The sequence below is a fragment of the Pagrus major genome, chromosome 8, assembly GCF_040436345.1.
Source record: "Pagrus major chromosome 8, Pma_NU_1.0".
NCBI lineage: Eukaryota > Metazoa > Chordata > Actinopteri > Spariformes > Sparidae > Pagrus > Pagrus major.
The window spans coordinates 21,491,175-21,519,133 of record NC_133222.1 but is presented as its reverse complement, the minus strand read 5'-3'; the positions used below and the strand labels follow the sequence as shown (position 1 = coordinate 21,519,133).

Genomic DNA, 27,959 nt, shown 5'->3' with positions numbered 1-27,959 from the left:
ATGACTAATTACTGTCTTCTTCAAAAGGGCAAGGACAGTGATGAACAGCCACAGCTGACAGTTGACGTTGGCGAGCCACACACAGAGGCCCTGGAAGAGACTGTGGACAAAGGTGTGGATTTGGTTTACTCCCTCAATGACAGGCCGCCGTGGTACCTCTGCATTCTACTCGGCTTCCAGGTAAACTAATTTTTTTGGTTATTTGGTCTCTTGTGATAGTAAATGTTGTAGAGGTCCTTTTATTATCCTCCCTAAACCGAACATCACCGCAGGAATCCTTATTTAAAGCTGCTTTATTTGATTTATTTTTAACAAAATGAAGCCAAAACAAACACAACAGACAGAAAAAAAGCCCAGACAGATTATTGGTTTATTAAGTTGCTGCAACATCAGCATTCAATTTTAGTCATGTATCTGTCTATCATTATCGGCAATGAATTCTTATATTGTCACATCCCTTCTGAACAAGCTGGTTGGAGGAGGCGTCTGGTTGCCATGGAGATGACGGAAACATAAGAAAGTGGGAGCCATGCCTGATGTAGTATTTCTCCAACTTCAAACCTTATTTTATTCACCAGCATTTCAACATTGATTTTTTTAATCCATTATGAAAGATTTAGCTTTGTTTGTTCCAGAAGAGCAGGACTGTTTTTGTTCCCTAAAAGCAATCCAGCAGACTTGTATAAATCTAATCTAGTGGCTCTCAGTGCCAAATGAGGGGTTGAAGCTGACATTTTCTCCTCTCAGCAAAGGGCCAACTCCCTCACAGCAATTATCCACACGTGACTACATTTATGGGTTTTGAAGTGTCAAGTTATGTGATCATCCATATTCAAATGTCAGCATGTTTAACACTTGTTATACAGAACTTAAAACAGGTTACAGCACTTTAAATGTTCGTCATTTAAACCCTTGATGTTGAAAAGTTTTTAAGCAGCTGTCACTTACATTAAGTCAGTAATCCACAGGGATTTGATGCTGACATTAAACCTGACATTCTCTGATCAAGCAAGAAATTATACTCACAAATCTCATGTCGGAGGGGGAAACTTATTTGGTTTGGACATCTAGGGTGAGAAAAGGTGTCCTTCACACCAAAAAATAGAGATTAAAGAGAATATTTGCAATATACAGGGCAATGTACAGGGAAAAAAAGGATATGGATGAAAATAAGTCTTACCCACTGGTGCTTGAGCTTACATAAGGAAATCAGAAGACCACAAGGTCATGAGTTTTGTTTCAGAGCAGAGCAGCCATGACATTTGAATCATGCAGTAAAATTAGTTACAAAGGAGCTCTGCAAAATGGATAAACTCTGAACTGCTGGTCATGATTCTGCAATTTAGATATTTTTTGGGTGTAGTATTTTCAGTTTTCCCAAAAACAAAAAGGATGAGTAAAGAACATACTGCGTTTCAAGTGTTTATTCCTTCCATCTGGGAATATGAAATGAGGCTGATGACAAACAGCTGAGATGATTAATTAATTCTTCATTTCTTGTTGTTATTTATGTTCATTTCTTTTATGAACACAGGCAGTTATTTGCAGTGATATAAGAATCTTTTATGTTATTTATTAGCACGCGGTGTGATACAACATCTGGATATATGTAGAGATTAAACAATAGTGGGCTCTGGAACAAGTTTTTTCAGGAGCATCATGGTGTTGATAACTGGAAGATGAGCTTGTGAACATGCTTGGTTCTAGTTTAATACACAAAGCTACTAAAAATGGAGAAGAGGAGAGAGGTTAACCGTTGGATCCATTATTTTTTACGGCTGCGGCAACCTCTTTTTCCACAGGTCTCATTACTTTTCCACAACCTTTCAATTTTTACAGCCCCAGCACCTCTGTTTGTCACCTCCTTGTTTTTACTTGAGCACAAACTGTTTCCTAGAAATCAGTGTCATGATTTCCTGGAAAATAACTGTCATTTTTCAAACTCCTGAGGTTCAGGGTCATCTGCTGTTGTTCTTACTTTTCTATGATTGTAAACCATTTTTAGGGTTTGGACTGAACAAAACAGAACATTATGGAGAAACACTTTACACTATTTGCTGATATTTTGTTGTTCAAAAGCAATCAACAAACAAATCAGGGAGTAATCAATAATTAAAATAAATGTTTGCTGCAGCTTTTTATTTATTGATTTATTCATTATTTCTTATGAAGAAAAACATGTTATTTATTGCTGACTGGAGCTACCCACAGCCACCAGCCGCCATTAAGTTAAAAATGTGTCATCGCCATGCCAAAGAGGTTGTGCTTTCCTGTTATCTGATGCTGGTATCATGTCTTGTCTAAGTTACGGCACTGTTTTTGTTGAAAAGAAGAATAATGACATCCGACTGAAACCTCAGCAGATGACAGCAGTTACAGGGTCAGGGTCTACAAACAAAGGTTAGTGCTTGTTAACGTGTGGGGAGGCACTTTTCACTGGCCACTTTGAAAACTGTCTCTCTGAAACAGTAAAAACATAAGAGGAAAAGTCGATGAGCAATAAATTTCCTGCAGGTTGACCGACAAACCACGTGTGTCCACGTCACCTGGGTCAACTCAGTGCCAAAACAACAGCCTGGACATTTGACATGACACAAAGTTTTTTCCCAAATGCTGCCCGCTATATCAAATCAGTAAGTAGCACAGGATATATCTGCAGGATCTGCGGCACGATTTACCCAGCACCTAATCTGAATGTTATTGAGCATGCAACCAGAGTTACCAGGTTGTGTCCTTCCTGTGTTTGATTTATTTTCGACCCTGATTCCTCCAGAAGGCTCAGTAGCTATTTCCTGCATCTGACCACACTTTATAGACTTCTGCCTGGTTTAAAGCATTAATCTGTCAGTTCTTAAGTCTCTTTAGTTTTGACAAACCACAGCAACAAGCTAAAGGGCATGGATTTTTAGCTGCGGTTACATTTTATTTGACTAGTAGGCTACTGTAGTCCAGATAGAAATGCCCTCTCTCAATCCTATTTGGGAAAACTTAATTCCATTTAAAAAGGGTGATTCATAATTTAATCATATCATTTAAGCATAATCCAAAAATGTGCTCTATTCATTTTGGAAACATCGATATACTCTCTGCTAAGGGATTCAAGCACGATGGCTTGGACAGACCGGGATTTGATATGGAAAAATTCTGTGGCGATTTTAATAAAACATGGCCAGCGTTGGTCAATGGCGAGCCATCTTGACAGCATTGACATTCAGGCCACAGACAGCTAGACAGATTATAATACAAGAGTCAGTGTCCTGTTAGCAACTGAGCTAAGCTACACGTGGTTGCTAACTGACCATCACGTTAGCTTGGAGAGCTTTAATTCCCCTGTTCATTAACTTTATTGAATGAAATAAGAGGGGGATGTACACAGAACATTGAGGAGTAAAGCTTTGGGACTTAATGCAGTTAATGTAGAAGCAAAAGGCTTAGCAGCAGAGTAATGGTGTTTGATTAATTTCAAATGCTCCAATGACAATAACCACAAGTACCTTTGTAGCTATTGTCAACCAGATTGGTAACATTAAGAAGGAAAATAAATTGGTCCATTATCACAACCACTAAGAGAAGATCAGAAATATTTTTTCAGTGAAAGGTTTTGATTAATATTAAGAAATGTTCTTTGGTACGAGGTCACATCTGCCATTATTTAACCGTGTTCTGTCTCTGAATCATGCCTCCCTTTATTATTTGTTAGATTTGGGGAAAGTATTACCTCTTGCCACAGTAAGACTTTTTACCACATTGTGGCTGTGTGACATACTCAAAATACATGTATGTACAAATACGTCTCTGACCGTTGAAGAGTACCAGCAACTGGACCTTCCTGATGTCAGACCTTTGGCTAGGTTTGGTTCCAAAACTACTTGTTTAGGTTTAGAAAAGATCATAGTTTGGGTTAGAATTGGTACATAAGTTAACTATTTTATTTCATATAGTGTTTAATGCTGCTGGACTGTGGGTTTCTTTGTGAAGGACTCAGGACTTCAGAACACTGAAGTAGCAAAGAGTCCCTTTTTAAGTAAACTATGTGAGATACAATGAGTCGATATTGATTTTTAGTTTCATAAACAACTGTCTCCTGGGTGGAATTCAGGGTGTTCTTTGACCCATCCATCCACCCTAACCTCCTCTGTCTCTGTACTGTGTCAACTGACCTCCTCCTTTGCTCCCAGCATACTAACTCTGGCCACGAGAAGTAGCCGCCCAACAAAAAGCATAAATATGGGTCAGAATAAGCTGCTTGAACAGATGACCTATAGGTCTAAGGTCATTTTTCAGGGGAGGATTGGCTGTCAAAACAAGGTGAGAAATAATACATATAATGTGACAGGGCTTCTGTCAATTTAAGACAAATATTCACTTCAGATGGCGTGAGGTTTTACATGTCTTGTTCCAGAGGGAATCTCCCCCTCAGTTTCTACGGTCATTAAACTGACCGTAACCATCTTCTTTTGACTTACGGGAGTTACAAGTTCAAGAATACCCCCATAAATCATGTGAGGGCCTGTCAACATCTGCCTTCCATTTCTCTTTTTTCTTTTAGTCAACATTCTTTAAAATCAGTGCTAATCCCCATCACCCCCCAACCCGTCAGCACACACATGCACACACATGGGTGGTGCGTGCAGGACAGTTAAACCTTGCATTTGAGCATTATAAGGTCAAGATGTTCAAGAATATCTTAAATAATCCCCTTTTTACAAAGTGGTGTTAGCAGATTTATAATCTAATAAATACAAATATAAATGCTAAATACTGCAATCCCCAAATCTGCCTGTATCAAAAACATGTGATGCAGTAATGACTTGTCTTTTGTGCAGTATAACACGGCTCTGATGCCATGAATCATAAAAAAAGGCGAAAAAAACAATAACAATCAATCCTACAATAAAAATTTTAAAAAATGAGATTTAATAAATATATTGTTTTTTGTTTTTTGTTTTTTTTCCAGGATCTGGTTTCTGTTGTGGTGATAGGGGTGCTGTCTTAAAGGGAATGACTTACAAACTGTTTGGCTGTTCAGGCTGGAGGACACTCTTGGAGAACGAGCAAGAGTGTGTTTATATTTATGTCGACACATAATTCAGATCATGCACAAATTTGAGACCACACACACCCTATCAGCTAATATGATCAGGCATGATCGGATGTGCCAAGTTTTATGACAGATGCCGAAGCCTTTCCTCCTAATCTGAACTACAAACAGTTGGTACGGGGGCGTTCTGGGTACTTAGTTTCGGCAACATTCCCACTTTAATTCTGGCTTGGAACTTTTGTTGCATGTCATCCTCCCATGTTTCTTCCTTATCCCTTCTGTCACTGTCACTAAAGATTAAAATGTGAACAAAATATTCATAAATAACTGATTTTTTTTAAAAACACCTGGTTTTCTACATTGAAGAAATTCTGTACCAAAGTTTCATGTTCTGACCTCAATAAATTCTATCTAGTATTATTTTAGGGGAAAACTATTAGCTGCATGCACACTTATTTGCCAAAAAGTAATATTTCGAGTAGAGTATCATGCTGGATTGTTCAAAACAGGAAGGCTGCAACAACTTTTCTTGTATTGTGTTGACATCATGTTGATGTCTGTATTTCAAAAGATATTTGAGACACACATTTCTCCATCTACATGTCAAAATGAAGAACAGCTAATTTCAGAGGAAAACACAAAGTCAAGATTAAATTGATGTGAAGGAAAACATTTCTTTTACCCATTCAAAGAGTGCTAAAATGTATCCACTTTCGTCTGCCTCCACAGCATTACATCCTCGCGTTCGGCGGCATCATCGCAGTCCCGCTGATCCTGGCCGAGCCCCTCTGCATAAAGGACAACAACGTGGCCAAAAGCCAGCTCATCTCCACCATATTCTTCGTGTCGGGGTTATGTACGCTGCTGCAGACAGCTGTCGGTACCAGGTAACACCCCCTCCTTCTGTCACCAGTGAACCAGGAAGTGCCGGGCCACACAGAGATACTGATGGAGTACTTAAAAGTTGTCAAATCTTATATGTGTGAAAAACATCCTGCTAGTGTGTAAACTTCTGAGGTTCTCTAACCTCGCTGTGGAGTGGTATTCATTGGTGTGTGCGTGTGCATGCGTGTGTGTGTGTGTGTGTGTGTGTGTGTGTGTGTGTGTGTGTGTGTTCACATTTTAAGTATCAGTCAGGTTGAAGATTTACATCAGGTACAAACTGAGGGAATGCCCCATTTAAGCATGTTCACAAGATGGGGGAAACTCTCACATACATTTGCCCTGGTTGTGTTAACACCCTCTGATGATGACAAGGAAGTGTGAAATCTTGATCCATTGTAAATTAACTCATGGTGTACTTCTGTCCTTCAACACCTCTTGCAGTGGTCCTGCAGCAATTTACAAGCTCATGCAGAGACCCAGTGGTTCATCAAACTTTCAAACTGTCAGTCAGACCATCTCTGGGCCCCACATGACCCAGTGGAAATTAGTTTTACCCTTCAGGATTGGTTCTGAATTAGTTGACTCAGCTTAATTTGTGGCTTTCCTTTTATAATAGAGATGTGACATTCTGGGAGCTGTTGGGCAGTTTGAGAAGAAAATCCTTCTGAAACTAATGCATTAATCTTTATGCTTCACCACGGAGCAGCTGCCTCCCACGCACACACCACAGAACAATACAGTGAAGGGCTTCACACACACATTCCTGCCCCTTCAGCACTGCTGTAAGACTGAGCAAATAGCTAATTCTTTTGTTTGAGTTCTCCACCCACACAGCTTGGCAAAGCTTAAAGGGACAAAAGTGGGATCCCAGCAAAGATTTTGACATTGAATAATAAGGACGTTAATCTTTATTTTTATTGGACTTTTCGAACTGTGAAATGAAGGGCTTTGTGAAACAAGAGGATATGAGAAGAACTAGAATTACAGCCTCTTGGTTTTATGCCTCTGTGCACCAGTCAGGCTGCTGTTCCTGAGCTATGGCATTGTATCATGGCCAGAACATTTTTTGCAGAATACGCTAAAGTTAACCTTTGACCCTTTGGATATAGAATATCATCACTCCATCATTTCATCCTGTACAACCTTTTTTTGTAAGATTTTGTTGTAATTATCAGGTGAATTTTTGAGTAATGGCCAAAAATGTGTTTTGTGAGGTCACAGTGACCTTTGACCATCAAATTCATTCTTACGAGAATGGCATGCCATGAGGTCAGTGACCTCGACCCACAGGCACCAGACCAAAAGGTGGAGGTGACCAAGGCAACAACATGTTGTCAACATAGAACCAAGCTAAATTCAGACGGCCAGCTCAAATTTCAAGTTTCATGGCAAATCCAGATTGTATCCAGATCAATTTTTGGAAGTCTTGAAAGCAAAAAGTATATTTTTTGCAAATCTAATCCAAATCACCACGCTGAAATGAATTTTACGTCATTACCACAGCAACCCATTCAGATGGGTTGGTGATGCCTGGACACAAAAAATTTCACCTACAGCAAACAGTGTGGACACTCCGTCCGTCAGATCGGATACTATAAACAAATCTGATTTGCCTGCAGTCTGAACGTAGCCTTAACCTCTGTATGATGTTGGTCTATGACAGTTTGGTACAATTTCATAATTAAACAGTTGTACGCTGTGTTACATCATAAGGTGAACATTTGCTTGTTTGAACAGCTTGTTTGAACAATAAGTTTTAAAAATTATTAGGATTAGTCATGGGATTTATTTCAGTCCACCCATAATATTAACTATTTCCCTCCCCAACATGTATAATTGTTTTTTTAAATGCTCCTCAGAAGAAGAGCTTCTGTATCACAATGCTAACTTCCTTGCTGAATTAAAAAAAAAAAAATAGCACTATTTGTCTATTGTTTTGCTTCCTGGCTGGACAAAAGCAGCCTGCTCATTAAAATCCTCAGCGCTCCCTTGAGGCTCATTTTGAGTAGATCCAGGTCATCCTCGTCTGCAGAGACCTGACATCATTTGCTCCAGTGAACTCTTACCTAATCTGACCTTTAATCCCGTCACTGACTTGCAGGTTACCAATCCTCCAGGGTGGGACCTTCAGTTTCATCACTCCGACTCTGGCCATTCTCGCTCTGCCAAAGTGGCAATGTCCGGCCCCGAATGCACCCGTGATGCTGTCCATGCAGCTTCAAAATGGCACCAGTCCGCTACAGGTGGAAAATTCTGATGAAGTCTGGATGTCACGAATGCGCGAGGTATGTAAAGTATTCAGCCAGAAGATGATTCTCAGTACCTTATATGCCAATTGGTTTCCCTACAGCCTCTATAGGGAATCCAATTGGTCACCTTAGCAGCGGTAACGGATTTAAGGGGAACGATGAAGACCTGTATCATTCTGTCACACCTTAATGTCTGTATGCTGATAGAGATATAACATTCATAACATTCTGCTTATCTCTCTCTATGTGTGCATCCAGAAAGCTCGCACAAAATTGTATGTCTTGGTTCACGTCCAGTGGCCAACCCAAAGCATCAGCATTTGATTTGAGACTCAATAATCAAATATCTTTCTCTGCAATTGTCTGCTTCAGCTTTAAGAGATTGGGTATGGTTCAGGAATAATCTTTAATTATTTATTTTGTGAATTAAAGTGTAATTTTTTAAATGGAAAATTGTGTTTAAATGTTAAAATTTGGTGTAAAACTCAGAGATGCAAGGGTAGCTTTTAAAAATTTCAAAATAAAAGTAACAAAGGACCAATAAAGTTTTAATATGCAGAAATGTGTGGTTAAAACTCCTACACACTTTTCTCTTTTCTCTTTTCTCTGCAATCAGGGAAATTTAACAACAGCATTCCAGTTCACAGACAAAGACAAAAGGAGAGACCAGCTTAAATAGGTTGGTCAAACCACATGGACTCACGAGAAGTGAGTGTTTAGAATTTCGCTCTGAAAAACCCTCAAATTGAAACAAAGGTGAAACTGTGGTGAAAAAATCCAACAATTGGATCAAACAAAACCCAAAAACTGCACTAAATGCACTTTCACATGCACAAAATAAAATCTGTTTGACAAGAATCACCAAACCCATCTGTCGTGGTGGATTTATGATGATTAAACATGTTTTCCTCACATTTTTTCTCATACGTTTTTTCTTCCTCATCAATGTGATGTTCAGTTGAGTACAAAGAAACGGCTTATGTGTCTCAGTTGCGTCCTGCTTCACTTGTCGTCCACAGATCCAGGGAGCCATCCTTGTTTCCTCTCTGCTCCAGATTTTCCTGGGCTTTTCTGGCCTGGTGGGCCTCGTGCTGAAATACATCGGCCCGCTGGCTATCGCTCCCACCATCAACCTCATCGGCCTGTCTCTGTTCATTGAAGCTGGGAAGAAGTGTGGAGGTCACTGGGGAATAGCTGCTCTGTAAGTGGATGGTGTTTTACACCAGTGTGTTGCACAGTGACAGTACGTGTGTGTATACTATTAAAATATCTACATTAAGGATAAATTCTGTGATATAAAGAAATTTGATTTAATAAATTAAACATTTAGCTTTTAACAAATAGAGGGCCAGTCTGACACTGACCTTCCATTAGTTTTGTTATATACACCTTTACCTGAAGTGATCCTGAATTTTCCTCAAGCTTAAAGGCTTAAAGCTTAAACAATTCACTCAAAAATGACAATTCAGTCAACATCTACTCACCCCAATGCAGATGGAAAGTCAGGTGAAGTTTCGCAGTCCATATTTTTTTTATGTTTTTTAAAAAAAAGTCCAGATCTACTTCAGTAGTTTCGGAGGATGCATTATGGCTGTTTTGCTGCGAAGCTCCAAAATGATTTGACTGATTTTTCATTTTGGGGTGAACTTATCCTTTAAAATTGTTAAAGGATGTCAATAGTTGTTTTTCCTGATCATACTGATCATGTTTTGGAAATGGACTGCTTCATTTCCCCCGTACTGTGTCTTCTGTCAGACTGGCAGAGGCTCAGTATCTGTTGTCTGCTGGGAGAGTTGAATTACAGCCACAAGATGTTTGTGTCTCAGCTCCAGTAAGCTGCTGGCTATCCTGAACAGAGACTGCTGGGGAGGAGCAGGGCATTGAGGCTAAGAAGGATATGACTGATTACCATCCATATATGGCACCGGGAGGTGGATGTGCTGAGCCTTTTAAAACCCACAAGGATCACTCTATGTAATGACTTTAGTCTGCATTATCTAGAGATGGCGGCGGTAAATGAAGACAGATTTCATGGGGTTGGGGCGAAGGTAAATGAAAGGAGAGGTCATGTGGAAGAGTGAGTTGCAGTAGTTGTGGAGATTAGGTGGATTTAAATAGTGGACGTGACTGCTTTGGTCAAGAGACAAAGAGGTTGGAAAACGGGCAAAGACTGAATGAATGATCATGCAATTAGATTTTGTTGGAGCCCGTCAACAGGATGCATGGAATGTATCAGACTTCTTTTTCTGGCTATATGTTGACCTTGTGTTCCTATATCTTATCTATATCTTACAAAGCATCCACATTAATCTTATTAAATCAATCGAGTATTGTAATTTTATCATTACTCTTAATCTCATTAAGCTATAGGAGATATGTGCAGTACAGTGCTCACACACAGTACTTTGTTCGCAATACGGTTCAACAAAACCACAAGCTACAGCCTTCAAAATGACTGTAGACTTAATGTTGGCACGTACGCTTCTGCAAACCACAAATATGCTAAAACTTTACATTTCTTTACGTTGCTACTTTACGTTTATTCTGTTTCAGTTTTTAATTTTATCCTATGACAATGCTGTGCTTATGCTCTGGTTAGGTTTAGGTACAGAAACCACAGGGCTAGGGTAAGGAATTTTAAGCCAAAACATGGTGTTTTCCTGTTTTTGTTGCCATAAACACAAAGCTGGAGATGTCCTGAGGTCTCCTTAAAAACATCCAGTAGATCCACACTTGTAACATGACACAAATGTCAGAACGCATTGGCAGCCTTCCTGCCTGTGACTCCACCACCTTGGTTTGCAGAAACGTAAATTGCCAACATTTTATCCTGGCTAATTTGCTGCGTATAAACACAGAGAGACAGATGGCAACCCCTAGATCTGAACACCTTTTGGACCACTACCACCATCATAAAAACACCAAATTAGGGGATATATATATATTCATCTCTTTATTACAATTTAGGGTCTTGGAAAATCCAAAAAGAATAATGCTTCATGCCAATGGTGTCGTGATAAGGTCTTGGGACACCACATGCCATCAGAACAGCTTCAGTGCATCTCAGCATTGATTCTACAAGTGTCTGAAACCATAACTGGGTTGAGATCCGGTGACTGGGAAGGCCACAGCATATGATTCACATCATTTTCATACTCATCAAACCATTCAGTGACCCCTCGTGCCCTCTGGATGGGGCACAAGGGGAGAGACCACGCCCATCGGGATAAGCTAAATCTAATCACGATCACTGTTTCCATTACAACTCAATTTTTTTAAATTAGATTTGAGTGACTTGCTCATTATGTGGAACACAATAGAGCTGAGGGATACAGAAAGTAACTCATTATTTAAGGCTTCTCAAATTTGTCTGAGATACCTTTCTAAGTGTTCACCAGACTGCAGACTTTCCCATTGAAATAACATGCACCATGACATTCGCATGGACCCAGAACAATATTTCATGCACAGCGTGCAGTGTTTTCATGCACAGCGTGAAGTGCTTCATGTGCAGCATGAAATACCATTGAAAGGCAGAGAATTGAGTAAAGGGTTTTACAATGTTCAAAAGGCCACTTTTCATAAACTTTAACTGTCACCCATAATCCTTTCCACGATGGCTAGCATCATGTGGACATGCCAGTTGTGTAAAGTGGCATGTGCACACTTGCTTTGACCTCCTCCTAACTGTGATGTATGGAAGCAGCCATGCTTAAATACAATTATATAAATATGTGTGAGTTGGGGCCAAGCCTTGAGGGAACAGGCTGTGACATATTGCCCTTTCTTCTGTTTTCCCACAGCACTGTCTGTCTGATCCTACTGTTCTCGCAGTACCTCAGCAAAGTTGATGTTCCAATGATTGCTTACAAGGATAAGAAGTGGAAGGTCTTCCAGTATCCGCTCTTCAAGCTCTTTTCTGTGAGTTGCCAACATTATCCAGGCATCATAAGTGCTACTTGTCATAACATTTTTACATTAGGAATGTACGCTTCTTAAAACCTGCATATATACGTTTGAATGAAAATACTTTGCAAAAAGTCACCCAGTAGCAAGCTGAACTCTGCCAATTCAGTTTGCAAAATCGAAGATAGATTTCTGAACATGAGAAGGTACAAGACATTTGGTCAAGTCAGATGGTCTGGCAGAGTGTGCCGGATAATCCTCCTTTATTCAAAACAAGTGCAACTAAATGTTTAATTCAATTCAATGTTTTAATGTAAAAGTAAAAAACAAAACAAAAAAAACCCTTTCATTTTAAAAAGAACAGATGTGTACATCCGTCAAGTGTTCCTATCTCTGCTCTGAATACTGATTTATGAGAAAATTACAGGATTAGATCCTTTTTTCACATTTAGGGTCTTTTCTGGGTTTGCGTATGACTTGATCAAACACAACCCCAGTCCAAGTCTTTTGTGAGATTATGTGAGCCCCATTTTTTAAACCTTTCAACTATGACTCGTGATTACAGTTATTAGTCAGGTAGACAACGCCTGTGTTTTTAAATCTGCCCTCCAGATACTGTGACATACCAGCCACAATCCCCCACTGGCCACTGTCAATCACAATACATGGCAATACTACACGACACAATACTGCTTAGAGACAGTTATTTATATTGTGCATTTCAATCACTTCTAGACACTCTTCTATTAAAAAAGATGACTTTTTTATGTTCAACAACAGCCAGAATTGACATTGTTTGAAGGAGCCCAGAGTTTGGAATATATATGCCAATGAAATGCCAACTCATTGGATTGGAAGATTTGAAGGAATAACACAAAAATGAAACTGAACACAGGTGCTCCTTCAGACGGGAGACTTTTAAGTCCTTTTGGCTTCAGGGTTCAGTCTTTGGAATGTTTTATGTATGGCAGCAACACATTTTTGTAGAAGGGCTTCACATCCGGTGAACGTTTTGAAAAGAACTAACAATCACCTTTAAGGTCTTTTGATCCTATGGTAAACCATGTTATTATTCATTAATATTATCCATCATAAAATTAAGCCATGCAAAGCATAAAAAGCTGCATGGGGGATTACAAATTGACATAAAAAGAGCCCACCTGAGATGATGACATCAAAGCATAAAAATCAAGTAACTCAGTAACAATGTTTTCTGGCATGTTTTTCTGCCCTCGAGCGACTCCAAGAGCCCTGCATATGATAAAAGCATTCTTGTGCACAACTCTTTGCTTCCATGTAATCCTCGTACGAATGCAATCAAAAGTGCACGCAGGTGCCCTAGGTGTGTTGTATGACGCATGCAGGCTGAAATTGACAATACAGTAATGGAATGAATTATTACTTTCAATTGTGCTCATAATCCAACAAAATAAGAAATCCATAAATCAGAAAACTGGCAGGTAATGTTGCCTCTGTGGCCTATGTGAGGCAAGGTATGTCGGTTAGTATCATACTTAATGGCTCAAAGGTCTTCAAAACATGCCGTGAATAACGCCTCACCGAGGAGTTGCTAAAAAATATCAGAAATGTATGTTGTTGTTATGTGTTGGTTGATATTGAGTCTAAATGTACTGAGACACTCTGCATCTGATAACAAACTCTAGGCTTTATTCGGGATGTGTGGTGGCTGGCTGGTCTGCTTCTTGCTGACCATCTTTGACGTCTTTCCTTCAAAGTCCGATGAGTACGGCTACTCAGCCAGGACCGACATTAACCAGAATGCTGTGATGAACTCCCCTTGGTTTCATGTGCCTTACCCAGGTGAGTACACAAATGTCATAAACATTTTTGTTTGTTTCAGCGTCTCATTATGAAGTAAATGTTAATTGCACATTGTAATGGCTATAGAATAATGGCATCATATGTGCATAGATTGGTTCACTGTAAACCTCGCTTTTCACTATGCTGTTTTGTCTGCCACTGGGCAAGAAATCTCCTGGGAAAATGAAGGCTGACTGGCGATCCAGTAAGGCTGGCAGCCTGGCACCGTGTCTATCTGCTTTCACCTCTCAATTATAGACTAAATGAATGAATAAACTCTTCTTTTCCTTTTTTGTTGGTAGTTGCTACTTAAAAGGGTGCATTTTACATTAACCATGGGTACCTCAATGCTGCCTATGGTCCTGTAGTAATTACAGCATGTAAGAACATGTCAATCCATCAATTATTGCTGTAAAAAAACAAATAAGTAATAAAAAATGTACCCTCGCTGTCAGAAGTGGTTGGAAACTTGTGAGTATCATTTTTCTATCATTTACTGAAGTTATTTTCCAGACACTTAATTTAATTTTTAACAGACTTCCAAAAACTAACAGGATATTTTGTTGCTTAGCTGAGGGTTGCACAACTGCTCTTTAATGATCACAGCAATTTACTCAATACTCAAAGCTTGTGTGCCAAAGGATAGATAAAACACATGCCAGCTGGGTTTTTCAAGTTCTTTCTGATCTGGCATGCGGTGATCATGGGCCGGTATATGAATGCATAAGAATTTATATGTACACATGAGCAGGACACGGTTTACATCTGAGACTGTCTAATTACAGTTGTGAGGTAAAACTGAAGAAGATGTCTTTAAGTCTCTAAGCAGCATACAGTACATGGTACTATAACCGACCTACAGGTACAACAAATGGGAGAAAGAACTCCCGCACTGCAAGAAGTCATCTATTCAAAACAAGAAGAAGGGCTATTGAAATGAAAGGAAATATTACGTAAAAAAAGGAACAAAATGATCAACAGAACAGGAGGATTTAAATTGCCAGGATGTATTTAAACAAGTAAATCAGTGCAGCCAGACACAAAACACAAGTACATTTTTCTGGATACAAAGACAATATTTAAGAATTAGTTTTTTCAATATATAGGAAAATGTGCTTACATTTAGCAAACAAGAACTTCATCTTGATAAAAGGCTGTATGTTTTGCAATTATATCTCAAAATCAGAGCAGCCAACACTTAAAATTTTTACATTTTGATTGGAATTCACCCAAAAACATTGTTGTGTTTTTTTGGATCATGGTTAACATTAGCTGATGTTTACGCAACATAGGTGTCCAAGATAACTCCAGAAGCATCACCAGGCATATAAATCTGGTTTGATGCTATCCATGTGTCAAACTCTAACCGATTGGTTGTGTATCTGTACATGTATGGAAACTTAACCATACCCACTCTGTACCCATAGGTCAATGGGGTTTGCCCACAGTGAGTGTGTCTTCAGTGCTGGGTATGATGGCAGGCGTGTTGGCATCTACCATGGAATCGATTGGTGACTACTACGCTTGTGCTCGCTTATCCGGTGCCCCTCCCCCACCAACTCACGCCATAAACCGAGGTATTGCCGTGGAGGGCATCGGCTGTATCCTGGCTGCACTGTGGGGAACTGGAAATGGCACCACCTCCTACAGCCAGAACATCGCTGCACTTGGCATTACCAAGGTACACATCTGCTCTTGTGTTTTACAAGCCAACATTTTAGCATTTTCTGTCTGTAAGTCCAGTTTGCACTCTGCCTTTAGCTCTGTTTTTGTCTGCACCAACTAACAGGAAAAATATCTGCCACTTAAGCTGCTAAATATTCCACTTTCTTCACCAGGTAGTTATGTTACAGTTCAGTCTCAGTGCTCTTATCAGCCCCGTTTCCAACAACAGTTGTTTTAAGAGAACAAGATAAACCCAGTGTACTCTAGCTGCCAAATCAAATGGCAAAGTTGGCAAATGTTACATTACAAGGAGTTGAAAAGGTCATATTATGCTAATTTTGAAGTTCATACTTTTATTTGGAGGTCCTAGTAGAATAGCTTTAGATAGTTTAATTTTAAAAAAATACATCATTTTTCTCAGATGGTGCATTGCTGCAGCACCCCTTTTCACACTGTGTCTTGAACACTCTGTTTTAGCTACAGAATGAGACATCACACCTCTCTTAAGTCTTTGGTGAGAGTTGCACACACACATTACTTAACAGACAGGATGTAGCCAATCAGAGGCAGAGTAGGGCGGGTCAAGGTAGTGTGATCTAAAATAATGCTGCTATAGCAGCAGCAACTGTATGTCTGCTGACTGACTGGAGTGTATATATTTTATAATAAATATATATAAAATTATATATTACCATAACGCCTGTTACATAGTGACACACATAAGTTACGGAAGTAAAGGCTCAACTCCAAACCAGGCGTTTCAGGCAGTGCAGGAGTAGTGTTTTCTGTTGGAAAGAGTAACTCCCTTTGGCGTGGACTTGGGCTTTTTCACTTTGAAGACTTTTTACATGCACAAAAATGCTGCATAACACAATAAAGGAAAGGCAAACCTAAAAGGCATAATATGATCTCTTTATAAGAGGTTAAAAGAGGGCCACTTTACTGTATCTTGTCAGACAAATGCTTGTCACTTCCTGCATGTGTCAGTAAAGACCTTTAAAGTCTAGCAGAGCGCTGTGATTCACTGCCCCTCAGCACTTCCTCTTGGAAGAATCCCTGGTGCTGTCTTTAGTTCTGGTACATTACAATGAAAACTCCAGTGGACTTCGTGAGTTCAACTCTGTAAGAGGGTCACAGAGTGCTTTGTGATCTTTATTATTAGCTCTGTGCACATGGAAGATCAGGTGATAAGTGGTCATAAATACTGAAAATATGTACAGGTTCTGATTTTAGGTCAAATGTTTAGATATTAGGTAACATTTTCTTCTTCATTTTAAATCATTTCATAATTCTCATTTTTGGCCTCTGTTTTTGTCATGTTAATTCCAGACTTCACCCACAGTCACACTGCAAAAGCTCACTCATGTGACATACTATATTACTTCTGCACATGTGATGCACAAAGTTATGTATTACTAAGTTCCAAGTGGAGGGCAGACTGAATGACTTGTGGAATGCACAAATAATGATGATTCATGGGGAATTAACGTCTGTATGGCTGAGAGCATTGCAAGGTAGCGGGCGCTCCTCTGTTGACATTAAGTTAATGTCGATGGAGTAGAATCTACTTGTAATCCACTGACTGTGGGCATCATCGAGGCATTTTTAGTTCTAGATTATGAAGTTATTATGAGTTGTCATGTTTACATAAATTGTCAGCTCACACTCAGTTACAAAATAATATTGTGTATTGCCTTCAGTTTAATGATTACATGGGAGGTTAGCTCAGTTCAGTGTGCCAAATCTCACAATAACTGGTATTTTCATACTAGAGGAAAAAAAATATTTTGAGAATAAAAAAGGGAAAATGCCACTGTTTAAATCAAAGCTGTTTTTTTCTTGGACACTATGTGTTTAATTGTCTGTCTTCTGGGTTTTTATTGTTAGCTCCTTTTCGCTCAGTGAATAATGGTTGGTTTGGCCAGGACCCTCCAAAAAAAGAAAATTATATCTCAAGAGGCCATTCGAGTTACATAAAGATTTAGTATGAGAAAAAATATATATATTTATACACAAGCACAACCACAAGTAATATATCATGGATTAAATTGTCTTTGAAACTCAGTGGCCTGTAGCACCTCCTTAGATAGTAAGATAGTAAGCAGGCCAAGAGGGGTCAGTTATGATTTTTCTTGACTTTTTAATTATGTTCTTGTAATACGATACAGACGGGAAACCTGTAATTTCGGATGATTTATTGATTGTGCGCTGCAGTTATTTGTGAGCCTTACTGCCTGAGCTTTGGACCAGACTGATAATTTAAATTAATGTCACACATAACTGTGGAAGGAGTTGCTGTTTCAATTTAAATTTATTTGTGGGGCCTTTTTTGAGGGGGCATGTGGCCAAAGTTTAAGTTCTGTTTTAGTGAGTTGCTGATGTGAGTGCTCATAAATTAGATTAAGTTTGTGATTGTAATGAGATTCAATTTGTGATGTGTGCCCTCATATCTGTTTTACAACAGCGAGACATAATTCTGGTAAAATTGCCCCATGTAGTAACTCCTTGGTAGGGTGAATAAAAGCACATTGTTTTAGGAATACACAGAGCTATAGAGTACACTGTATACTGGGTTCAGATCGAATTTTAAACCACCTGGTTAATCAATCGATCAATCATACTATATTTATACAGCACATCTCAAACAAATAAGATACAAGGTGCTTTACAGGCGTAAAATGTCAAAATTTCCAGACCACTGCACATCAAAACAACCAAAAAGGATAGAAAATAAAGTCAATAAACAAATAAAAAAACACAGTTGGACCCTCAATTTCTTATGAAAAGGTCAACGGAGCAGTAACAGGTTGTGGTAAACACCACTTCACATGTCAAACTTCCATTTTATCTTGTGAAATTATTCACTGTTTACAATTGTATTGCAGTATCTTCACATTCCGGAAAAAATTGCGATAAGTGTCAACACATAAGAAAAATTTATGTGAAATAAGTGTGAGAAACCACATTTGGAAACAAACTGCATGAGAAAACATCAGTATCACACCCACAAAAAATGCCTTTCTGTTTAAGTTGTTGAAGTGAGAGACTTTGAGAATATTTATTTGCATTTTCATGCAGTATTTCACTAGAACAGTATGTAAAAAGTATGTAGCACAGAGTGTCAGTTTGTACTCCAGCACAGCTCCAGATAACAGCATGTGCTGCTGAATGTTTTATGGGCTCTGAAGGCTTGACCTGAACATTCTTTAGCTCAGGCAGCTTTCTCTGATCTCTCACATCTACATCCAACTCAAAATCATTGCAAATGAGATTGAGCTATTAAAACTTGTTTTCAGAGGTTTTCTTCCCCAGAAGCTGGCATGGTGAGAATGATGGATTAACCCATGTTGTACACACTGGATAAGGAGTCCATGTTCTCGCTTTATGCCAGGTTGGCAGCAGACTGGTCATCCAGACGACTGGGATCCTGATGATCTTACTGGGGATCTTTGGGAAATTTGGAGCAGTTTTTATTACCATCCCCGACCCGGTCATTGGAGGCATGTTCCTCGTCATGTTTGGAATGATAGCAGCAGTGGGGATATCCAATCTCCAGGTAAACAAATTTCACTGTTGTAAAATGTCAAATTTTATTTAATGCATCTGATCTATGGAGTATTAAGACAGCCCCCTCGTAACAAAATCAAGACCCTGAGACACAAAACATCCACCCTTGTATGCAAGAGGACTTGAACAAGATACTGAGTCTAGTTGTCTCCAGGGATGCTGCTCTGGCACTGACCCTGAGAACTGAAATACAACCCAAAACAGAAGAATCCTTTGGGGATCGATTTAAAATACCTACCTTAAATCCTTTCCACTGGGGTACTTGCAGACTGCAGAGGTCTAATTTTTGTATTTCCTAATGACTTCGTATCATTGTTTTCTGTGTCTGTTTTAATTTGTCCTTTTAAAAGAACCCAGTTCTGCCTCTGCAGTTTTAATAGAAGTATTTTATTGAGTTCATGTTTGCCATGGGTCTTAATTTAAAGTATCACTGACTATCAGGAGGGGTACGGTACTGTTATTGCTGTTGTCTTGAAAGAGACAGACACAGAAACAGCAGACACAGAAAAAAAGTGTTGACATTTGACTGAATGTAGGTTTATTTCCATTATTATTTATTGGTATCAAAATGGTCAAATTGGTACTACAGTTTGTACTTTGGATAAAAAGTGAAATTTTGTATTAAAGATAAGAATACGTAAATTAACTGCTACTTTCCAAAATAATGTCTTGTTTTTTCCAGTGACATTTAATACATTGCTAATGAGGGCTTAAGACGGAAATAATTAACATTTTTGCTGTGATGGTTGTTTCTTACAGTAGTTTATTTGGCAGGCCCTGTATGTTAAATATGTTAATAGGATGAAGGTTGAATAAACTGTATTGTGGTAGCTCAAAGTGCTGAAAAAATAACCAAATTTACAAATAAGAAGGTTTGAGGCGAATGAAAGCAAAAAAAGATAAATAAATAACTAAAAATAAATCTGTGAAACTGATATAAGAAAGAAAAAATACCATACTGACCATTTAAAATCAATACTGTGAGTATTCAACCATTTCTTAAAGGAATTTACATAATTCACAGTTGTATATCAGATGCTAAACACCATAGAACTGCTCCGTCTTTATGCATATTTAGCATGGCAGTTACTGGGGCTTGAGAGCTTGAGTCCATGATGCATGCATGCCCTCTAAGGGTGGCGATATCCTTTAAGTCGTTAGTGTAGTGGGGAAGCAGTCCAAGACACAGGCAACTGAGTGAGCTAAGGTCAGCTGTAATGCAGTTTCCTGGCACGAGATATTTCTACGTGATTAAAGCAAGAGTGCCACTGCAGGTCTTAAGCACTGTTGCCCATTAAAACCACCCACAAACTCTGTGACCTTTTTTGTTCGAAAAATCTCAAACTACTCCTATAATGAGCAATAAAAAACTATTTTGATGGTTTTTTTTTTTTTTTTTAGATTCCAAGCATTAGGGAGTTTGAGGGACTTTTTGCCCATAATACTGACTCAAAATAAATATTTTTATCTAAGTCTTGCCTGATATGTAATCCCTGATTTATTAGAATAAGAGCCAACGTCCCACCCTGATAGTGTATTTTTCCTGTAAGGGTTTCTTTCCCAATCGGTCTTTGTAAAACAGATGAAACATGATACTCGGGTTCGCACTGAACAACTGCAGCTCCCTTAAGCCTTAGTCATAGGTGTCAAAACCCTCATGGGAGCTACAGTATAGTATACATACAAAATAATTGGTTGCAATGACATGGTGCTCAGATTTAGCTGAGAATATAGACAGAAAGCAGGACAGGTGTTGTTCACAGCCATGTTGTGTAATAATTTACAAATGAATGAATCACATTTATAGACTGGCTTGTCCCCAGTCTGACCTGTCATGACCAAATAAAAGTAAATCCTGAAACAGAATTGTACTCTTTGAACTCTTTGAAGTTTCAGATTATTCCTAATGACATTTGAAGTGACGTTTGAAATACAGAGATGGGAGCCGGCAGAGCAGAACAATATAACAAAGTCTCTCTCTCTCTCTTTCTTTCTCTCTCTCTCTCTCTCCCTCTCTCTCTTACTTTCTCTCTTTCTCTCTCTCTCCCTCTCTCTCTCTTTTTTTCTCTCTCTTCAGTATGTGGACCTCAATTCGTCCCGTAACCTCCTCATCCTCGGCTTCTCTACCTTCAGTGGCCTCGTCTTGCCTACCTGGTTTCACTCCAACCCTGGCGTCATTGATACAGGTGATTTGCAAACAGATATACACTCAATCATGCACATGCACACATAAAGGACGTGTCCTCACCGACTCAGCACCTTCAACTGGGCACAACCCTCATGATAATTTTTAAAAAATCTACACACACGACTTTTTCCAACAACATTAATGCAAGTGTATTTATTCTTGGAGGTCAGGTAGGAGCATTATTGGCCAACTGAGGACAAGGCATTGTACCAAGATACAAATGTAACTAAGTATATTTACTCCACTTTAGGAAAAACTTGAGGTAATTGTACTTGATGAGTATTCCCATTTTCTGCTACTTTATTCCACTCCACTACATTTTGGAGCCAAATTTTGCTCTTTTTACTCCACCGCATTTATTTGATGACTTCAGTTACGAGTGACTTTACAGATTGTGTGCTGCAGTAGAGCCAAGGTGGCACAAAAAACTTCAAGTACATTTAATATCTGATACTTTAAGACTTTTACCCAAGTACCATTCATACGGCTGACTTTCACATTTACCAAAGTCCAATTTCAACTTGATATCTTATCTTATCTACTTTAACTCAAATGTGACTTTTAGGAATTTTTTACAACAATGACTTGGCGAGCCCCCCCACTGTACAGATAAATAAAATTGACTTGACTTGACATGACATGTGTTCCTGCACCGTAAGAGAGAAATCCAGCAAAAACTGTTTAGCTGCTTCTTTAAATGAAATTTGGACAGCGAAGGTGAAGAAACAGAGGGAAAACATTACATTTTGATGAGATGATGAATGGAGAGAAGGGCTGCGCTGCACTCTTTTGGCAAATGATAAACTCGATTATACAAAATAATTCTCACATGTTCTCACAGGTTTGGTATTATTATTTCTTCTGCTATGTAATGTGAACAGACCCGGTCATAATAAACAAACCACTAAACTAACCGAATCAAAACACCAGCACCAATTTTTCCACATACCACGATGACGTGCCTTAACTTGTACACGCCACTGGTTTATTTCCCAGCATCGACGTGTGTCAGTTTCCTCCGAAAACCAGCATTTCTTTTCCAGCAGCTACCAAGATCAATATCTTCCAGCTATCTTCTAGCTATCTTCCACGACTAGTTCTTATTCTGTACCCACATCAGGGGTGAGTTGTACTTTAGAATGCTTTCAATTCCAGATGCAGTATGGTTTAATCTGGCAATCAAAAGATGAGGAGGGGAACAGACACAGTCTAGTTGCCATGTCTAAAATCTATTCATAATTGGCCAAACAACTGTAACACACAAACACATTCACACATACTTACATACAAAACACTCTTTTTTTGTCTGAATTAACTGGAAAACATATGCAGTGTTGTTGACCATCAGACAACAAAATCAGTAAACAATACCAGAAGTTGACACAGGCCATAACTCTTATCAGAGAAGCAACATGCTCCTCAACATGCCACCACTGCTTCACTTACAGATTACACTTGAAAAGATGGCAGTGATTTTGCCAGCCTAAGCTTGTGAGGCCAACGCGTTCCTCAAATCCCACAGGTCCAGATGGCAGACACTTGGCTACCTTTGGTCTTTAGCCCAGATTTGAAAATGGCAAGAAGAACTTATCTGGACCGGTTTTGTTTTTGTGCTTGTTCGTTTGTTTTACCCCAAATACGCAGTCTGAAGATATGTTAGTCGGTCTGTATCTCAGTTGGTCAGGCAGTCCGGTCAAACCATATGGGTCCAGTTGGGTGTAAGAAGCTGTTCAGTCTGTAGGGGGCACTGGTGGGGCTGTTACTCTCTAGTTTTTGGTCTTTACAAATTCACACATGACTTTCTGCTTGTCACAGGGGATATGAGGCTGAGGGTGTCAGAATTATCTAAAGTTTAATGAATGTCACCAGTCCTTTTCAGAGTGTGGCTATAATTGTGAGTCAGACAGACTTGTTTTGATTATACATGAGATGCAGAAGCAGTGGTGTGGAGATTGTTGGTAGTTGTCAAAAAGGGAAGTAGACAACAACATGGATACACTGGATGAGTTAATTTTCATATTTTGTATAATATAAGCATTACCCACTCATTTTTAGATGTCATAGTTTTTCAGCTCATATGGGCATATTGCTAATTACAGATAATACTTGTTGACTTTCACCATTTCCTTTATCAGGTTGCTATTGGTCTATTTTGCAAATAATTCTTGATTAGTTTGGGTGTAGAAAAATGTTGATGTTCATGAAAAAATATTTGACTTCCTTGCCACAGCTTGAAAAGCTGTAATGTGGTACACCCATCTGCTACATCAGACACATTTGCAACACAACAAGTCTTGAAAAAAAGTGGGAGAAAGGGAGAAAATGACGGTACTTGACTGACTGAGGCAAAATTCTCAAACATCACAAGCTGGGTTAAATCTGGGTTAAACTAGGTTTAGTGGTGCCATTGGGCTGTTTGTGTGCTCCAGTGTACGCAATGGGAGTGGTTGTGGGTGCAAAGTTGGAGGATTATGTCGCTATCACTTCATTAGTGTCACTATTGGTTTGTTGGCCAGGTAGAGGAAACCTGTAGGGAACTGAGAAAATGAAACCATGCAGAAAGAAAATAGGGAAAAAAATGACAAAAAAGTGAAATATTGTTTTGCATGACAAGCACACGCTCCATTTTAAATTACATAAACATAAAACACACATGCACTCATACACATACACGCAACAGGTAGAACCCAATTACGCTTATCCAGCCATAAAACATTAATCCAACAGATGCAATTAGACAACGTGGAGCTTTTACAAACACGAGTCTGATCAATCCAAGACCTTAGAACCAATCAGAGATCAGTCAAAGTCCATCAGCTGATGATTCCCTCCTTTTGATGACACATTGATTGCTGCGGAGTGGGTTTGTGGCCACCTCCTATGAAGCGCCATCAAAAGAGCAATCCTCGAGATTAAACAGCTCTGCTCTGCAGACATAACACCTTGATCCCATGAGTCATGTGATGCAAGTGTCCCCCAGGAAAGTGCTAATCCAGAGTTCAACACTGGGCATGAGGGCTTGTCTGGTTTTCTCAGGTCTAGGCTGCTTACCTCCCAATCCTCTTGGCTATGCGCCATGTAACCGGCTGTAATCTGCCCGGCTCAGATAAAGCACTCATGCCCCCAAGTTTTTTCCCCGAAGTCAATACTTAGCTGATAGTGGTGCACAAGAGGGGGCTTGTCAGCGCTCTTTGTAAACAAACTGCTGCTCACCCAGACGTCTTTAGATGTACAGGCTGCGGGACTTAAAATCAACTCAGCGGGTGCCTTGAACTTTTGACTGCTGCCTCCCCAGGAAGGAAATGTGTGTGCCTGCTTGTGTGTCTCTGTTTGGATGGGTCCTTTGAACAAGAGTGTATTCTGAATCAAACTACGTCAGCACTGATTGCAATTCTTGATTCAATTCAATACAACTTAATTAGGCAGTTTATCACCTGAGGGGCATTATGAAAGCAGGGAATAAGACATGCAGGCATCCACATATTCAATGGTGCTCTGTGTTCACCGATTAACTGGTGGTAGCACATGCCACATGAAAGGCCAACTGTGACTCAGGATATATTAGTGCCATGGTGGCCTAATGATTACAGTGGCTGCCCAATCAGCCACAAATCAACAAGTCGAAATATCTTGACTCTCTCTGAACCTGCAGACTTCACAGTACTCTCTTCAGAAGTCCTGCTGACTTAATACGCTCCATTATCATGACTCCTTAAACCTGCCAGGCTGTCATGTGGCCTTTAAGGGGAGCTTTAAAAGTGTTTCAAATACTTAAGACTAAACTACACAAAGATAGATCAAGAAGTGAACAGAGAAATAAGATATATCAGCAGATACAAGGCTTCAAAATAAAGGGTCAGTTCACCCTACCTCAACAAAAAAACAAACTTTTTTTTTTCTCTCACATGACAAATGAATTAAATTCAAACACGATTCAAATTGTTCACAGTGAAATCTGAGTCCTGAGTCTGAAGGGTTATCTGGAACTAAAACACTGAAAAGTGTTTTATAATATGAGGAAGGATAGAATATAAAATGTCACTGGAGCTGGTCATTGTCAGTGGTTGGGTTTTACATTCTGATGCATTCTTTGCATTCAATCCGATCGCCAGAATAAATGTTGGCAATGCACTTCTGCAAACCACAGATACGTTGAAACTTGTCTTGAGCTTCAATTCACAGGAAAAGCTCTTGTGCGGGAAAACGGGAAATGATATGAAGTGCAAATGACCGTAAAGAACAACAACCATAGCATAAGTCTCCAATTTGCATATCTGAGGGTTGAAGGTTGAAACACCATGATCCCTCATTAAAAAATATCTTGTCTTTTCACTCCTAAAAATGTTGAAATGCAGTCTTGGACAGCAGTTACTGGCTTGGCAGCCTTCTTACCATTTGTAACTACACCACCAAACCCCATACTACCTGACATGAAAGTCAGCTCATATACATGTAATGTGAATGTGACATGACACATATTGTAGAAATGTTGACGTGGTACATATGACACATGCAAACTTCAACGTATCCGTCCTATCTAAGAGACAGATATAAAACCTAAACCATCTTCCTGGCTAGACTCGGGATAAGTAAGAGTCTTTCTGTTAAATGGGTGAACTGTTCCTTTAATTTCTTTAAACATATTTAAAAACTGTATTTTTCACTGAAGATGACATATTTATGAAGCAAAGCTTAAGAAGTGTCATAATTATTTGCCATTGAAGTTATACAAAATGTCTTGCACCTGCCAAAATAAATCTCAAGATAAAACTGACACTTTTGGACATGTGGAAATAATTCAACCTCAAGGTAAATGGCTCAGGGCATTGAACACACAGAGATTTGGGTTGTCTGGCCAAGAATGCCTTTCTGACCAGGTATGTCATCCATCGAACAGATGGATCGAGACAGACCTTGTGTGGATTGGCTGTTATCCTGTCCTGCAGGATTTACTGTCAGGCCCCAGTTGCTGTTGATTTTGGTTTATGGGAGCTTGTATTTCTTCAGTTTTATTAAACTGACCTTAGAACTGACCTCTGACTTGTTGTGGGTAAGGGAGGGAGCAAAGAGATTCTCCCTATTAGATTTATATGTATTTTAAAAGCCGCTGGTGAGTAACAAATGGCATTATATACTGTATTCTCTGTTCAAAGGAATCAAAGAATTGGACCAAGTGATTGTAGTGCTCTTCACCACACACATGTTCATCGGCGGATTCTTTGGCTTTATCCTGGACAACACCATTCCCGGTATGACAGAATACTTGCTGATAATAATAAATTATCGTACAAGCCATAACATAACTATCAGGTAACATGGCCTTTTTTATTTTTAGGCACCGACAAAGAGCGAGGCATCAAGAGCTGGCGGGACAAGGTGCAGGAAGAAAGCAAAAACATCTGTGACCAATCGTGCTATGATATCCCTTTCTGCAACGGCATTTTGAAGCGGTTTAGATGTTTCCAGTACATGCCCTTCCTTCCGTCTTACAAGACCACCCAACAGGGGACATCCCAGTAAAGAACTGTAAACTTACAGGGTAGCATTGATGCCAGCTTATAAGCCCTAGAAAAACAAACAGTAGCTGTTGAGCATTAAAAAAAGCAAGAGGAAAACTAATTGCATAAAAAATTGGCTTCTATTCTCAATTAAAATTTATTGGCACAAAGGTGGACAGGACAGTATGTTGTTTAATTGCTCCTACATGACCCACTGTTAACTTGTGGACTGCATAAAACAAATTATAAAACATTTTTATCTTTAAAAAAAATATAATATGTTACTGTTTGCCTTTAAAGGGTAGTGTACATGGCATCTTTATGCAGCCTGTGGCTTTAACCTTTCAGTGGTTGTAGTGTGCGTCTGAAACCACCATTCAGACAGGACTGCCACTGTGGATGCAAGGGTAGTGATGTGGGACAGGCCTGGCTGTCTTTACTATGACTAACATACAACTCTGAGGGAATATAAAATATTATAATGCACATTGGATGAGGTTCTGTAAAATAAATAAATTTTAACCTTAACCTTAGATCTTCTTTGGCACTCCAAAATTTATTATTTTGTCCTTACTAAAACATTGAATTTATATTATATTTATTGATACACTTGAGCTGCTGTTTCTCCGTACAGTTAGAATTCAACAAAATAAACCCCCTCCACATAATTTTCAGGGTTATTTTGCTCAGTTTTACTGGGTTAATAAAACAAATATAGTGTCTGAACCAATACATCCTCATACATAAATGACTGAATAGGTAGATTGCCAGTGACTCCAAAGACAACACAGCTCCACTTCCAGAACAACAGGACCATTGCAAAGTACCAGCAACAGGTGTACCAAACTTTTTCATACACGTTTGGTTAGGTTAAGGCCAGAAAACTACTTGGTTATGTGAAGGAAAACATCTTGGTTTTGGTTAAAATAACTATGTTGCTTATGTGACATCAGTTACAAATGTATGTACGTTACAGTACATATGTAACTTTAGTTTAATTATGTACATGACTTAACTTACCTACATTAGTAAGTTAAAATAACTCACTGTTTAATTTTGGTTTAACACTGGAGTGTGTCAGTGGTCTCGGTGACAAAAGTCTTCTGCCTGTTTAACCCTACTGCCCAACACAGCCTCTT

At 39.1% G+C, this 27,959-nt stretch overlaps 1 protein-coding gene across 1 annotated transcript; it reads left to right on the top strand.

The window, feature by feature from the left end:
* On the top strand, positions 1-26,842 carry LOC141000968 (solute carrier family 23 member 2). Its single transcript, XM_073471866.1, has 11 exons — positions 1-180; positions 5,771-5,928; positions 8,028-8,211; positions 9,195-9,376; positions 11,979-12,096; positions 13,746-13,902; positions 15,330-15,583; positions 18,959-19,123; positions 21,212-21,320; positions 26,476-26,571; positions 26,658-26,842. Exons 1-11 carry the CDS (start codon positions 1-3, stop codon positions 26,840-26,842), a joined length of 1,788 nt encoding a protein of 595 aa, XP_073327967.1.
* The last annotated feature ends 1,117 nt before the right edge of the window (positions 26,843-27,959 follow it).

Excerpts from the sequence above, each read along its gene's own strand:
- LOC141000968 (XM_073471866.1), top strand. The coding sequence starts at position 1 with ATGACTAATTACTGTCTTCTTCAAAAGGGCAAGGACAGTGATGAACAG. Across the intron at positions 13,903-15,329 it reads GTTTCATGTGCCTTACCCAG|GTCAATGGGGTTTGCCCACA; the intron begins GTGAGTACACAA and ends CTGTACCCATAG. Across the intron at positions 19,124-21,211 it reads TGGGGATATCCAATCTCCAG|TATGTGGACCTCAATTCGTC; the intron begins GTAAACAAATTT and ends CTCTCTCTTCAG.